General features: G+C 31.4%; 1 protein-coding gene across 1 annotated transcript in view; it reads left to right on the forward strand.

Moving 5' to 3' along the window:
• LOC142325792 (neural cell adhesion molecule 1-like) overlaps positions 1-17,865 on the forward strand; it is a 962,523-nt gene that overhangs the window by 473,443 nt on the left and 471,215 nt on the right. The window contains exon 5 of the mRNA XM_075367823.1: positions 8,053-8,256. Coding sequence (XP_075223938.1) covers positions 8,053-8,256 — 204 coding nt within the window. The remainder of the gene's footprint in view (positions 1-8,052; positions 8,257-17,865) is intronic.

Genomic DNA, 17,865 nt, shown 5'->3' on the forward strand with positions numbered 1-17,865 from the left:
TACAGTCGCAATCATCATTAACGAATAGTAAATGTAACATTATTTTAATCAACACTGTTTATCTATGGTGATCTATGGAAGATTATTTAATTTCAGCCGTTTATATTTACTTTTATTCATTAATGGTTCTTCCTGAGAAAGTTTCTATTGTCAAGCCATCAAAACTGTAAGAAATCCAGTTTACTATATTACCCGGGGAACACGTAAAAATGATTATATAAATTGAAAGAGAAAACTTTTTTAATTCCTAATAAAACAGTAGATGTATTCTGTATAATACGACATTATAACATATCTCAAGTTTGTTGTATCCAATGTATGATTTTTTTCTATTGAAATATTTTTCAGGTTAGGTTAGGCATCTACGTTATTTTATTATCAAATGTTTTTAGCATTCTTCACGAGATCACGTCTTTTTTCTATTTTTCTCTCGATACCTTTTATTTATTGAATTTCTATTTAAATTTGTTTCCTTATTTTGATAATCGAAAGTAATTAATTGAAAAAAATAAATGTGAAATAAACAACTGCAACCATGAAGTATCCTGGATATTGTATATAGACGGTCGGTCATTTTTTAATTTTTATCATTTCATTGTGTCATCAGTTCCTTTTAAAGTGAGTACTTTTTTGCTTATTATTTAAAAAAATTAATTTTAATTTTATTTATCTATAACATTTTTCATCTATCAAAAGATAAAAAGGTTTTTTTTTTAAATTTTAATAATGCTTTGCAATTTCAAACGGATTAAAATGTAATTCTTTTTTTTTGAAATTTTTTTATTTACTCGTAATAACTTTAATCTAACTGAAAAAAAAAAATCACGTTTATTAGAAAAAGAAATATTTTACAAAAAACTGAAAGATTTAACAACTTCCTCGATTTCGCCCTTCTCAGATTTTTATTTTAAATAAGTTATACAGTTTTTTCGGGATAGAAATAGAAATCAGAACCAGAAAGTTATATATTTTAATGGATACCATGATTCGACTTCCTGAAAATTTCGACATATCTTTGCGTTTCACATCCCCCAGACCCCAAAACCACCGTCAGTTCAAAAGTTTATATATATATATATATATATTTCATTTTCTTGTGGACACGATAACTGCCGTAATTATGCGCCAATCACTTTCAAATTGATACATAAAATATAACGATCAAAAATCTCGGTCGAGTTCGTTAATGAGCCAAATCGGACTATGGAAATGGAGACTATGGAAATGGGAGGGCTTTTTTCGAAAATCAAAATATCGCCATAACTTTCCTATTAAGTAAAATATTGAATTCGTTTAAAGTTCCTACTATTTTTTTTGGATAAGAGCCTAAAACTTATAAAAGTAAAGTTTTTTAATATCCACAACCATTGGCTCAGGTGGTAGAGAAAAAGCAGTTTCGAAGACAAACCCCTTTACAACATTACCCAAACTTATTTCCTAACTTTACTTTACTTTAAATTATTATCTAACTTTATAAAATTACCTAAAACTTTTGTCTGAAATAATTTTTGATATGAACAACCCTTACGGCAAGGGATGACCAAAATATTGCTGGAATTGTAAGATTTTATTATAAGGTAAAATATCGAATTCGTTTAAAGTTGCTACTATTGTTTGGATGAGGGCATAGAACTTATCTAAATGAAGTTTATTGATATCACCAACCATTGGTCCAAGGGGTGGGAAAAATGGGGTTTCGAAGACAAAAAAATCATACCTCCCTTAATAGGCAGAGTATCGAATCGGTTTAAAGTGGTCATTAGTCTTGTAAAGAAAATGTTGCTGGAATTGTAAAAATATGGAGCTTGTCAAACATTTGAAAGCTTTTTCAAACGCAACCAATATCGTATTGAATAAATTTGAAGTTTTTCTTAATTTTAAGGTGGAAATCTTTTGTATCCCCTGCTTAGAACCGGTGAAATCTACATCCGCCTTCCGGACTGCTGAAAGGGGTTTTTCTTTTGTTGTTCCAAATTTCAAAAATTTCTAAATTATTTTTATAGTCATAATAATCACAAGAAAAGGTATGGATGAATAATGAACTAGGACTGGATTGGATTAAATGCATCTGCGAGCGTCAACCAGACGCTTTATTATGAAAACCTTCCGTACTTGCAATAGACCGATGATTGTTAAGTCTTTAGAGATAGAATAGACAGACTGTATTGATCGTCGATTGAAATGAAATGAAATGAAACCATATTTTTCTAGGACAGATAAATTTATTTTTTACAATACTAAATAACACTAGTCACATTAGACCAAGAAATACATGACCACGCCAGACGGAATGATTATTTAAAACTGACCCGTACACCAGCGCTAATAGATACTAAAGCGCGTCACTAGCTGACTCAAACTAGGAACTGAATAATGATGTAATACAAACTTTTGATTGCTGAAAATGTGCCTGATAGTGTGTATCATTTGTGATGGTATGACATCTATTCTTCAACGTCTAGCTATCTGGGTAAACCGATAATTTGAAACAAAATTCTGTTAACACTAGATAAACCGGATGGCCAACAAGACTACATTTGGTAAAATTTAAAAACTCTCTATGATGTAGATTTTTGTGTCTGGATTATTGTGACTTGAGCCAGAAATACTGGCTGGATATGTTGACTAAATGTGAGTACGATTATTTTGATTCAGAGAACAAATTTTTACGAACATAATTGATATTATGTGGATGAAAGAAACTCGAGCGCTGATGGCAGTAATTAAGGTATCAACTGCAATGTCCATGCTTTTAATTAAATATATACACTATAGACTGATTTACTGTAAATATTTACACTATAGACAAATAACAAATACTGTTCAATCGTATATACGTTCAATCTTCCACGGTTATTTTCTTAATAAGTGAAAAAAATAACATTTTTTTTTTTTTTTACTTTTTTCAATTTTCCAAACCTGGACACGTCTTACGTGGGTGACGCGATACATAAATGTATATGGTAATTTAAGAGTATGAAACTAAACAAAAAACATAACATTGTGTGCGTTTTTTAGTGCTACTGCTTTGCTTTTTATTAGTTCACTAGTAATAAATTAATTATTTTTTATCGTTATTTTATCAATAATATGTGATAATAATGGAAAAACTGGTTTAATAATGCTATCATTTATCAAAAAAGGTTTTAAAATATTCGGCCCTAAAATTCAGGCTAATTTGACCGAAATATTGTATAAGGATGGCTTTTTAAAATCATTCAAATAGAATCTGAAGGAAATTTATTTATTTTTTAATTATTTGTTTGAGAATGTCCATATATACTCGTAGGATCTATAAAATAAATTTAAAGAAACCTCAAAACTTTGTTCAGCCCCGAATAAAAAAATTTGGTTTTTTCTTTATGTATATGAAAATACTAATGGAAAAAATGTTTTTTTTTGTTGAAAAGTAACACTGTAAAATAGTTAACAAGTAGGATAAATATGGAAAGTAATTTTTGAGGTAGTTTATTCATATAAGTGACGCTATTTTTTTTCTTTTGTTATTTATTTCTTTCCTTAATACGGATCATTGTATCGGCTAAAACAATTGATCCTTTTTCCTTTCTCTATTTAAAAAAATCTCTTTAAATTATTAAAGAATGCTTTCCTTTTTAGGATTTTTTTATAACTTTTTAATTTAACATTTAATACCTTTATAATACTGTATTTCCTTTTTGCACCATCTCGGACCTTTTAACTTTACCTTTAATTAATTTACTTCTTTTATTTAAAGTCTAAGTCTAAAATCAGCTTCGTTATTTTAATATTAAAAACGTTGTTTTTTTTCCGTTTCTTGGTCCCTTTTTTATTCATTCTTTTAACGTAATATTTTATGTTAATATTATCAACATATTATTTCTTTATATTTGTGACGTGAAATCTCTTTAGCTTTTTTTTTAATAAATTACTTTAATGCTTACGTGCTCTATGTTCATATTAAAATTCAACCAATATATCATTCATTAAGTTTTTACGACATAGCACCGTTAGTATATTATATATAATATATAAATAAATAATCTGGATTACCAAAATATAAAAGTTTAAACCATTCGAGTGCTTTCGGATTATTATTCATCTTCAGGAATATCCAATTCATTATAAGATGTGTGAAAAATTCATTTAAAATATTAGAAACAGAATAAATTGAAATAAAATATTGTAAATTTAGTAAATTAAGTACACACACACACACACACACACACACACACACGCACACACACACACACACGCACGCACGCACACACAAATAATATTTCTAAAATGGTGGGCTGGCTATACTTTTTGGATTCTAGTAAAACTAAACAAAAAATATCGTTAGAAAAAATGCCAATTCCTGCTTTGTTCTCCCCCTGTTGGAATAATTTATTTTATGTAAAACTTTATACCTCAAGTTCGGATAGACGAATCACATTAATATTTGGTAAGTGTTTTGCTAATAAGGTTTTTTTTAAATTTAAAAAAATATCGGAATAGAAATACCTTCTCAAATTACAAATTATTTTTAAAACCGTTATATCTCCATAAATATTAGTTTTATCCAAATTTATGTTATTGCTACAATATTAAGCCATTTATTTTGAACAAAATGATATTTTATTTTTGAAGATCAGTTAACAAATAGCCGAGTTATGGCAGAAAATTAATGTAATTATTTGTCTGTTTTCACACCCTCCACGTTCAATTCAATGAAATATTAATTGTTTTTATTTATTGTTAATTCTAGTACTGTAAATTAGTATCAAATTAAGTAATAATATTCTCACAGTAATAGACTAAATATTTTGATACAAAATTACATCAATTATCTCCCCATAACTCGACTATTTGTTACCCGATTTAAAAAAATAAAATGTCATTTTTTTCAAAATAAAAGGCTTAATATTGTAGCAATAATATAAATTTGGATAAAACTAATATTTGTGGTGATATATAGGATTGAAAAATAAACATTGCCGCCATTTTGTCATTTGCAAATGTATTTAAGCCATAATTTTAATGCTAATTTTAAAACTTTATTACCAAGACGCTAACCAAATGTTAATGTTATTCGTCTATCCGAACTTGAGATATAAATTATATAAAAATAACAAAATGGCGGACAGGAGGAGAACGGAGTAGAAATTTGCATTTTTCCTAAGGATACTTCTTGTTTAGTTTTACAAGTAGAATCCGAAAAGGACAGCCAGCTCACCATTTTAGAAACACTCTGTGTATAACAATTGATCGTCATGATATTAAATTTAAAATAAGTGTCATACGTAAAGTAAAATGCCTCTTGTCAATAATGCCTCTTGTCTTCTCTTTCTGATGCCAATGACGTTCGCCGGCTTACATAAGGTGATGAAAGCTTCATTGGTGATGTTAACATCGTTGCAATTGAATCTAGACTAGCAAGCGATGCACTTTCCGCGGCTGATGAGCTGGATTCTATCTCTACTCCAGTGCTGGGTCCAGCTGAAATAGATGCTCTCGCTGAAGTTGTTCTTTGAGCTTTTGGAGGCCCCATTGTTAGTTTGTAACGTTAGACGTTAGAACGTCTGGTTCTTTCTCAATAACGACTTACACCTCCATTTCGGTAGACTCGGATTTTCTTGTCACTATTTCCTTAGGTTTGTAACTACATGACGGAGTGATTTCTTCCTCTTTTCTAGACAAATCAAGATTTTTATTTACTACTTCAAGTGATGGTGTTATGATCGCAGGTTTAGCTAATTTTTTATGCTGCGCTGGTACGTTTCTTTTATCATCGGTGTCAATGCGGGATTGAGCCTTCTCATGTTTAGATGGTTCTGTGCGATGAGTCGACTCTATCTTAGCATCAATGATTTTTCTATCGTTGTTGCAAGGCTTGGTGCTATTGTATTAAGCAATTGCTCCGCGTTAATTATGGATGAAGAAGGGGCAGCAGCTGCTTCAGCATAAGTGGTCGATTGTCGAGGTGTTCGTTGACTAACAATTTTCTTCGCCTCATGATAACTAACCTTCTGAAGCGTTTTAACATCCTGAATGGCCGTTTCAGATTTATAAACTGGGCAATTCCTGGATCGGCAGTTATGGTGCCCTTTACAATTAATACAGATCGGAGGGTCTTTACATGGTTCACCCTCATTTATCTTCATTCCACATATGCAGATTTCCTGCGCTTCACATCTAGCTGCAGTGTGCCCGAAACGTTGACACTTGAAACATCGCATAGGTTGCGGAATAAACGCACGTACATCAAGCCGATGTATACCAGCACGCACCTTTTCAGGAAGGGTAGGCCTGTTAAATGTTAATACATGAGAGGCCGAAGGAAGAACTTCGCCATTTCTTCTCATTGTTAGTCTGCGACACTGAATCATTCCTTGACTCGACATTTCCTGTACTATTTCCTCTTCTGTACAGTTTAGAAGATCACGGCAAACAACAACTCCTCTGGATGTATTAAGGGTGCTATGCGGTTGCACTGATACCGCAAATTCACCGATCTTCTTCAATGCCTGGACTTTTTGACTCTGAATATCGTTGATAGTTTCAACGTGTAATCCGTTAAAAGTTTTACGAATTTCCTTAACAGGACCACCAGCACAGCACAATTAGTTATCTCTCTTGCGATCAAGAATGGACTAACTTTTTTAAAGTTTCCATTCTCCTTGGTAATAATTAAAAATCTTGGTTTGGGAGCAATGTTTCCAAACAAAGACTTTCTCAATTCCTTACTGATTTTGTCAGCATCTCTCTTAATTTTATCTGACTCCTTGCTCTTTTTCCTCTTCGCTTGTGGCGAGTCGGAGGTTTCTAAAGAATTAAAAGTTGCAGTTTTTTGATTCCAAGGATGAAAGGAGTTGAAATGTATCATAGTATCTTGCTTGGTTGTTTTTCTGTATACCTCTATATCAATTATATTATTGATATAATTTTTGTTAATTTTTATATCTAAGTAATTAATATTATTACTACTTTCCTTGTTTAAAGTAAATTTAATATTATCATTTAGAGTTTATTTCTTTAATTATTATATCATCTTCATTATAAAGATAGTTGGTGCTATAATGTTGTTCGTTAAAATTTATACACGTGACCGCGCATGCACCCACGCTTAGTCTAGTGAAAAAATAACAAGAAGTAGAAAATAAATCTTTCATACAGAAAGATATATATAAAATAATATGTTATATTGATTACGTGAAAATTAAGTAGATATGTTTCTCAATGGATAAAAAGTAATCTTCCCAAGGATTTTTCATGATGCAGATCAACCTGACCAAAACTATTTATAACAAAAAAAAAAAAAAATATGAAAACGACTAAAGTTCATATTAATACAAAAAATTCAAAGAATAATTTATAAATATAAAATGTAAATAAAATTAGAATTTATTTACGTGTATTAGAATTGCGTAGATATTATCGTTAAAATGAATTTATATTGACATGTCGATAACTAGACGTACCAAGATGAAAGAACATTACACGAACAAAGGACGAAGTTACCTCTTGGTAACTAACAAAGCTGTACTAAATATCATAAAACTACCAAAGATTGTACGAACAAATTTAAAAATGACTAGAAAATAAAAGTAAAGACAGAAAAAGATTTTAATAAAAATTATTTTAATAAATTTTACTTTAAATATTTAACAAAACCGCAGAAAATTATCATTATTTTTTTTTTTTATTCTTTACGTATTCATTATTAGAGTGATATTTGTTCTGTAAGAGAAGATCGAAACAGATAAGTAAACATTTTTTAATTATGAATAAATTACAACCGGTATTAGAAACACAATGAGGTTTTTCATACTGGATGAAGTATTACGCTTTATCATGCGAAACTAGATTTGGAATCTGTGTAATTCATTTAAGATGGATATTTTCGAAAAATTTCTCAAATCCTTAAAAATCTTCAATTCTTAAAATAGTAAAAAATTAACGATTCCTTTTAATAAAGTTATCTCTATAGGAGGGAAAATAAAATAAATATGTAACACTATTAAAAATTCTTCATTTGCAATTTTTACATTTAAATATATATTAAAATAATAAATATTCTTTTAATTTCAGGTCAGCCCTCACCGACTGTTTCATGGTTTGTAAATGATAATTTAGTGGAAGGTAGAGTGGAACAGGCAGGGGCCAATATTATTGTCAATAAATTAGAAGTGCGACGCGTAAGAAGGCATCAGCTCAATTCCACGTTCAAGTGCCAAGCAAGTAATACGAAATTAATGCAGCCTGCCGAGAAACTTATACGACTGGAATTATTTCGTAAGTATTTTTTTTTTTTTTAATATATAAATTATAATAACGCATATTTATATAACATAGCATAATAAAATTAATAATAAATATAATTTTAAAATATTTTTATCTATGTATGTTTGTGTGTGTTAGGTTACTGATCATATGTTGTAAACTTAGGTGACGACAAATGTTAAGTTATGTTCGTACTAGTTGATCAGTGAACCTTAGTCTCTGGGGGAATCAAACATAGAAATTTGTGTAGGACAGTTTCTCGTGTAGGTAGACTACGTTATAAGCCTACTGAGAAACCTATGTATTCTCTGTTGTCATGGACATACATTTTCATCCAAAATTTGCATAAATGTATAAGTATCTAAAAAACACGTCTAACAACTACAGTACTTCTATGTACTATAATAGATGTCTATTTATCCCTTGTTATTTGTTTTACGTAAAAAAGACAATTTATCTTTACTTTTTAATATCAATTTTTTTTTTTTTTTTTGTTTAAAAATATTACCTCTTGAATAAATCGGTTCAAAATCGATAAAAACTTTTTTTAAAGGTGAATCCCAGAAAGAGAAGTTCTAATTTGTTTTAATGATTAATTCGCCACAAAGTTCGAAGCTCCCCCGTGACAATACGAAATAAAAATTTCGTAGCGTATGAAAAATTCCGTGCTTGACTGGATTTGAACCCAGAATTTCTGGATGAACGGCCAAGACTTTTCTTTGATCTTTTCAATAATTATGTTCTTTTATCGGAAGGCTTGTTATCAATTAGTTATGTTGATAATTGGAAAAACTATATTTTGATTTTGGGTATTTATTTTCTGCTTCAGATAAATAAAAAAATCTGTAAATATATAATACGAAACTTGGGAATGAAAGTATATAAGTAATTTTTTTTTCTTTAATTTTTTTCTGAATTCAAAATTTTATTAACTTTGAATATTATTATAATTTAATTTTTCATATTCATTTAAATAACTGTCTTAATAAAAGTTCAGAAAATTCAAACAATTAGAATTTTTAAATCTTAATGCAATCTTTATTCGGATTAATTATTATCAAGATATTAATCGCATATTTCTGAAATAATAAAAGAAGTCAGGATGAACTGGTAAATAGCGTTTGTATTTTACTTCAAATCTACTTTATAAAATTAATGTGATATTAAGAACTCAATGGTTATTTTGAGTGAGTAAGTTGTATGATAATAAGCATTTTGGGTTATATGATTATTAAGTTTTATTAAGTCCGAATCTAATGACTGGTTGTGAGTGTTACTAACCAAAATAATACTGTTTCACAAATCTTACCCTACTAAACTGCATTTGTATGTGTGTCTGTGTGCGTCCTCCTTAGCTTAGCATCGGAATATACCGATCACTAGCGAAAAATACCGATTCGTTAGTACATGTCTTGTGGTGGTCAGGTGTTATATTATTGTAAATCAATTTTATATTATTATCTTGTTTATTATATATCGATATATAAATATATACGAGGGTAAGTCAATTATTATCCGGAATGTAGTTATAAATTTTATTGCAATACAAATAGAAAACTTAATGTACATCATTTTTCAACATAATCTCCTTGCATTTCAACGTACTTGGTCTATCATTGCACAAGCTTCCTGATGCCCTCATAAAAGGTTTTCGATTGAGCTGCGAGCCAGGAATGCACCGCTTCTTTCAGTGTTTCGTCCGAGGTAAATCGACGGCCCCTTAATGCCTCTTTGAGTGGACCAAACAAGTGGTAATCAGAAGGGGCAAGATCAGGAGAACGAGCCGGTACTACAAAATTGAGTTTCTGGACCGTTTCAGCAGTGTGTGGACGGGTGGGTATTGTCGTGCAACAACACAACACCTTTCGACACCAGTCCTCGGTTATTGCTTCGAATTGCAGGCTTCAGCTTGGCAGTAAGCATCTCACTATAACGCTCACTGTTTACTGTCGTGCCCCTTTCCTTATAATCTTCCAGTACTGGGCCTTGTGAGCCCCAAAAACCGTAAGCATCAGTTTTCCTGTGGACGGTTGGGTCTTGAACTTTTTTTGCAGGGCGAATTTGGATGTTTCCATTCCATACTCTGCCGTTTACTATCCGGCTCGTATCGATGGATCCATGTTTCGTAACCAGTAATGATTCTGTTTAAGAAGATGTCTCGTTCGTTACCATAGCGATCCAAATGTTCTGGGCAGATGTCCAAGCGCGTTTGTTTATGCAATTGTGTGAGTTGTTTTGGGACCCATCTTGCAGAGACATTATGAAACCCAAGTCTGTTGTGGATTATTTCGAAGGTGGAACCGTGACTAATTTGCAGACGCTGTGCCACTTCATCGATAGTTACTCGTCTGTCTAAAAAAGCCATGTCACGTGCACCTTATTTTTGGCGGTAAACGGTCGTCCGGCTCCTTCGTCGTGCGTAACACTTGTGCGACCGTTTTTGAATTTTTCAATCCATTCGTAGACACCCCGTTGCGGTAACACACTGGTCCCGTACTGTATCGAAAGTCTTCAATGAATTTCGGCCCCTGATACACCTCCCGACCACAAATAACGGATCGCTGAACGTTGCTCTTCTTTGGTGCAAACAGAAAACGGAGCCGCCATGGTTAACGCCAGGACAGTGATAACGGAACTAACCTAGCAGCATCAAACCTGCACACACATAACAATTAAACCATGCATGCGTCATCTACGCAACATATTACTACCAATATAAACAAAAATATAACTAAATTGCGGATAATAATTGACTTATCTTCGTATATCGAAGTTTTGGTAAAATGTAGTACTTTTTAACCGGATCCGAATTTTCCGACGCAAATATCTCGAAAACGGTTGGTACTAGCACTCTGAAATTTATTTTAGATTCCCCCATTTCGATAGCTCACCCGCTTCCAGTAGTATCCGTCGGATGATATTTTCATGTGCCCCCGGGGCGCCGTTCGGAAATTGGGGAAGGGGTGCGATGGGGTTCCACCGTAATATCTCGGTAACCGATCGTCCGAATTTCATAATTCAAACGGCTTATGTATCATCAGGTTGAGTTCTAACTGTTTAATGCATCGGATACACTCTTGATTGACAGGATCTTGGTTATCCGGAAATTAAATCATTTAGTCCCACGTTTTGAATGCACTCATCCACCGTAAAACGTACCGATCCGATCTTTCGCTAAATACACTCAAATCTGTGCTCTAGTGCAGCTGTAAAGTATAAACTTATGAAAACTGAAATGTAGAATATGAAAAATATAAAAAAAAGCTTTTTAAAAACCACTATTATATCAAATGCACTAAAAAGTAGATAATAAAAAATATGTAAAAAAAAAATTTAAACACCACTCTTAAATTAAACGCACTAAAATGTAAAAATAATTTTAGGACGGTATCTCAGAATGGATTTGATAGCGAGCTTTGATGGTCTTGTATAAGATTATCTGAGTCATAGCTTCAAATTAAAAATTTAATGTTTTTGCCAATTTTTTCTTATGCGTGATGAATGACCTAAAGTGTGGGGTGCAAACCCGCCCGGGGGGCCTGGCTGCGGAGGCGTGCCATAGGCACGCCCTGCAGCTAGTAACAACTAATGACTATGAAAAAAATAATAAGTACATAAAGCTACAGTATTACAACCTCCATGTTTCGTCGTTTTGTTCCCGCACAGAATGGTAGTACAATATAAAAATAATTTAACATTGAATAAAGTTCTATTATATTTGTTTATTTTTATTTTATTACGAGTATTCTGGTTGTATGTTTCTAAATATAACGCTAGGACCTGATATTCATTACAAAATGAGATTGTTAACTGAACATTTTGCGATTAATGCTACAGTGAGACTGTTAAATACTAAGTAAGCAATCATTCCAAAGTAATCGTTACTACTTAACGTCAATCGAGTATTTTAATATTAGTAATCGAGTATTATATAATTTATGTTGAAGCAGTTTTACTTTTCTGTTGAAACAGTTATCGATAAGAAGTAAAATTTGTTATAATAAATATTACTGAAAACGTTTTGTTACCGTTAATTTACTCGTACTTCAAATTATATAAAAAAGAGTATTCCTAAAAACATATTATTTAGATTCTTTTTAAATAACTGTATTCAAAGAATTCTTTCTATAAATTATATTCAAAATTGCACCAATTTTAGCCACAAAGTTGCACAATAACTCCTGACATAAGTGCAATTTAAGATTTAAAATTAGTCATTTAAATCAAAATTTTTTCCAATTTAAAACTCAGATTTACATTTATCCAATTGTAGCAATTTAAGATTTAGTTGTAATAATTTAACTAGTAAAATTCTAGTTTTTCACAGTTCAAAATATCAATATTTTTGTCGCCTTTAAAGTTCTTTCTATTTCTATTTCAGTTGTTAAATAAATGGTGAGAAATTTTTAAGAAATCCTAAATTAATTATATAATTATATAGTATAGACTATATATACATTACTACGTAGATGCATTATGGAAAAAGCCAGTAGTCGAGCCTTCGAACAGGATATTCTAATTGTCAGCTCGCTGAATTGCAGACCCTCCCGCCAACTGGATCAGGCCAATGATTTACGCGCAATCTCAGCGTGAATATAACTGGGTCAGACGTTCGCAGATAGAGCCGATAATAAGGATCAGGGCAAGAAAGGATATTTATCCTTGTGTACACCAAGCAAACAACCCCATCAATAGAAAATTTCTACTAACTATCTAGCAGTGGCGGATCGTAACTAAAATTATTGGGGATGCTGCTCCAGAAAATTTTTTTCTGAGCTTTTCAAGTCCACGATTAAAGTTTTCTGTATAATAAAAGAACCAAAAAAATGAATCAAATAGAATAGCTGGAAGCAGGATAATAACCTATTTCTACACTTTATCATATTTAAGAATGTTGTAAGCACATTGAGTTTAAAAATCGTATTCGATTTAACCGAATAAATAATAAAATGACAATACAGATAATATTTTGTAGTATTATTAGATAATAATTTATGCCCACTATAACTATATGATAATAAATGTCCGTTGAAAAATACTATAGTCCAGTGGTGCTTAATTTAAATTTCTGTGTACACAGAAACAAAAACATAATTAGTTTTTACTAACTACCTTCTCTTTCGTCCTTCCAGCATGTTTTTGGACAGAAGATTTAACGATCAAAGAGCCCTTGCTTTCCGCCGCTGATCGCTACTGAAAGAATAACTAAACCGCTTTCATATTCCTTCCGCTGACTAAACTAGAAAAGGGAACGAAAAAGGAACGTTCCATACACACGCAGAATAGAACAGAACTAACTTCCATCAGCACATCCCAACCCCGTAGGGAAAGACACACGCCTAGTGACGTTCTTAGTCCTGATGGGCTTTAACGGGAGTCGTCTATCGCCCTCTGACTTTTTACATCTCATAGTAATAAGCCTGGCCTGGTTTGGATGACACCGTTGTAAATGCCTCGGTAGACATCTACTTAGGTGATTTATTAACTCAGCTTTTGCCTTCGCTGTAGGCCTCGTCCGGACATCTTGAATGTCCTACATCATTTCCCTCTGAACTAGCTAACCGGGTTCGCGGAAACACGAACTCCTTCCACCAGCACACCGGGGTCGGTACTGCGGGAGCGGCAATGCTCTCTCTCCCTTGAAGCCTCGCGTGCAGCTTCGTATGTACGCATGCGCACAGCAGCCGAACACCACGCCGCTGGAACTGTGAGACGCACAGTTCCATACAAAGAGTTTTGTATCTTTTTCATAAACTGGAGGATGACTACTGACATTTAACTTAAGGATTGATTATATATTGTACAAGTATAAAAAAAGAATTTAAGAAAAAAGGACTCATAATATTAAATTTTATCGATAATATCAAGCGGAAATAGGGGTCCTGCAGTTCCACAGTGCCTATATGCGAGCCGCCATTGCTATCTAGAATGTGGCGTTTGTATTTTTGTAGATTGGAATATACAAATCATTCATCTCATCCTCTGAAGTAATGCTTAACTGTGGACTCGGAGGTTAAACAAAAAAAAAAAAAAAAAAGGAATGTTTTTCCTACAGAAAACATGCGGATGATTGGTTTGAATTTTTTTTTTAAAGTATATTCTTTAACAAAACTTGATTTTTTTTTTTAAGAAGTGATGATCTTATCTCATCAGTGGGATTGGGTGGATCACAACTCTGATTTATTCATCTGAACTACAAATCGTTCAATCTTTTGTCCGCAGGAGGTAAAATACGTTATTTTTATATAATTTAATTCATTTTATTTATAATGTGATTTTGATCGCCGAGCAACTCCTTGTAAAATATGCGAAAGCAACTACGTAAAATATGCGAAAAAGTCATAGCAATTTTTTATTTTTTTATTTTTAGATCTTTATTTATTTGCACTTTGCATAACCAGATATTACAAAATAAACTGTATTTTTAAAAATGTAGAGACCTTATAATATAACACTGCCAATACTTCTTTATTGTGATATGCTAAATTCTGTAAAAAAAAAGAGCTTTTTATACTTTTAAAAGCGAAATAATATTCATCAACATTTACAGATAAATAAGTTTCAGATTATTACCGTACATATTCTTTGTTGGCAAAATTATTAGACGAAACAAAGAAAAAATTCAAAAGAACGAATTGACTCGATGAAAAAAAAAAGCCTAGTGGGAGAAAGATGAGATCGGTATTGGAATGAGTAGAACTGAGAGAACAGATAAAATCAATATCGGCAACCATATATGTAGCAGTATCCTACAACGCTACATGCCGTCTGCTTCTATTCTACAATTCTTAGGTCCTTTATTCCACGCGATCGCAACTGTACCGCTATATGATTTTATTTAAATTCTTGGGAAATTCATTTCATTTACATTTTATTCTTTCAGTTAATTTTCTTTTTGTATACGTTCCCCGATCGACTTTTACTACAATGTAAATTTGGTTTTTACTGTTTGTTCAATTGTACTCAAGTTATAACTAAAGAAAAAATATTGCTACGTAACAAACTATACACACTTTTCGTTTCGTTCGTTAAATGTATTTGAACTGGTTTATTCCAACAGTTATTTTATAATAAAAGTGTAGCTACTTTTCATAACGTAATTATCTTATCCAAATATTCTCTCTGGAGCTGCAATCTAATAAAATTCTAATTAAGGATTTTATATGTTTTCTAACAAAAAAATGTACTTATAGAGACGATCTTTTAAGAATAATAATTATTAAAACCCATCAAATTTAAAACCAGCTTTTTCCAGAATTTTCTTATATAAATTGATTATAAATTTTACCTTTCTTCTGTTAAATAAAATAATAATCAATTTTTTAAACTAATTTAATGCAAATTTTATTAAATTATATATATATATATATATGTCGGAGAATAAAGTACAGTGGAGTACCTTCCGACAAAACGATGAGAATATTCTTTAGAATATCTGTATTTTTAGTAGTTTTAAGAAATGTACTATTACTTGTAATATTTTGTAAAATAAGGTTTAAATTGTTTTATTGCGGTAGGCTTAGGCCTAGGTAGGCACATGGTTGTCAACGTAGTCGGGATCCCAGGACGATAGGGGTATCATAAAATTAATAAGGAAAAGGAAATATGCAGTAGGTATATTATTTGAGAATATGGAGAAAAGGTAGTCTTGCTTTGGAACCCAGATCGAACAGACGTCCTGGTGATCGCGAATTCGTTATTTCCCTGAGCCTCGGTCTATCGCAAGTTATTATTATTTGAATTCTAAATTGAATTAGTCTTATATTATGGTTCGTGTACTACTGAGTTATTGATGAGTGATGGTTATCATTTGTAATTGTTTCATTGTGCGAGTTGTCTGCTCATTTTTATTAATTGAACTTTATTATAATCTTATATATTCTCCACTTGTAATAGTAAAGATGAGTGAAGCACAAAACGTTGAATCCCTGACAAATCTCCTCGCCTCTCCGACATATATATATATATATATGATTTGAATGCTAGACTGTAGGTACCCGTGTTAATTGATGGTTGGGTTTCAATTAAGCACATTTCTAAGAAGTGGTCAACCTGAGTTCAACACTCTTTTACTGGTACATTTACACTTGCATTGCACTACTTCTTCAGTTGCACTAGTTCCGCTACAGGCCTGGCAAGCCGGTAGGGGTGAATTTTTTTATTTTTCCTGTTTAGCTTCCGGAGGTAGCGGTGATTGCAATTGCTAATCTGTACACACACCCCCAGACCGGGCAGTAGCTGGAAAACTGAATGGAGAAAAGAAACATATATACAAGTATATATATTTATATATATAATTTTTTTTCTCTCTTAATAAATTATATATTTTAACTAAAAAATTGCAGTCACTATAAACATGTTTAATTATAGGATTAGATTTTTATTTAACATAAACAAACAGGAATTAATTTTAATATTTGAAAGTTATTTATTGTGATCTAAATTAAAGGTATATAAATTGTTATTAAAAAATACATAGGATGAACATATATAGTCTTTTCATTTTCGAATACTTCTCTTCAAATTAAAATAATTTTTCTTACATATCGTATGCTATTAATAAAGCCTATATATATATAGGCTATATATATATATATATATATATATATATATATATATATATATAGGCTATATATATATATATATATAAATGAATTATCCCAAGACTTTCATAAACTATTCTATTCATAAAAACTAAATAAACATAAGCATATGTTCTAAAACGCTTCGTTTGTGAGTTACGACTTATGAAAAACTTTGCTCGGATTTCAGCTTGCCCGGGGAAAGAGTTCTTACTGAAATTTTTACGACGTTAATTAAGGGATAGAATTAGTGATTACTTATGGATTTGAACAGAAAATCGAATAAAATAAGTTTCAGAATCGTATATGCATAATTTTTTTAAAATCTTAAGTTAAAAATCAATAAATTGAGGGAAAAATCCTGTTTTTTTTAATGTTTGACGTACAATAACTTTGTTAAATGAGTAATAAACACATAAAACGTCTAAACAAACCTTATACAGAATTTAATTATAAATAAAATGGTGCAAGAATATTTGAATAAAACAAAAAAGTTAGAAAAATTCGAATGTTTTTTAAGCACAGTGTTCAAAAATGAGATTCCATTTTCAACACATTTCGCCTGGACTGCGCTGAACTGCATCGATAATAATTTCATCAATAACAGCGTCGTATTGGACACATCGTTCGTAGCTGGTACGAATACTAGGTAGTGAACCTGTTTCACGAACATTGCGAAAGGTCGCGCTAATTGTTTTAGGATGATCTGGATTCCTGCGATTCGGAAAGTGTTTTCATATTCCATTGCAGCAGCTATAGCATTGTCATTATACACACCCAGAATGAATACAATATCAGTGTATTCCTCTGTTGTAAATAAGTAGGGCATAACTTCAATGACAAACCGATCACGTTCAAGTTCACTGAAAGGAATCTTCGCTAAATATAGCACAATTCACAGTACCCAGCATAATTAATTTATTTTGAGAACGATTTAAACACTAATACAGTATTGCGCAATCTTGATGAGTTGTTATTTTATTGCCAACTTTGAAATAAAAATTTTTCTAATAATTTATTGTATTTGTATCATTAATAA

The sequence above is a fragment of the Lycorma delicatula genome, chromosome 5 (assembly GCF_047948215.1).
Source record: "Lycorma delicatula isolate Av1 chromosome 5, ASM4794821v1, whole genome shotgun sequence".
In the NCBI taxonomy this organism is placed as follows: domain Eukaryota; kingdom Metazoa; phylum Arthropoda; class Insecta; order Hemiptera; family Fulgoridae; genus Lycorma; species Lycorma delicatula.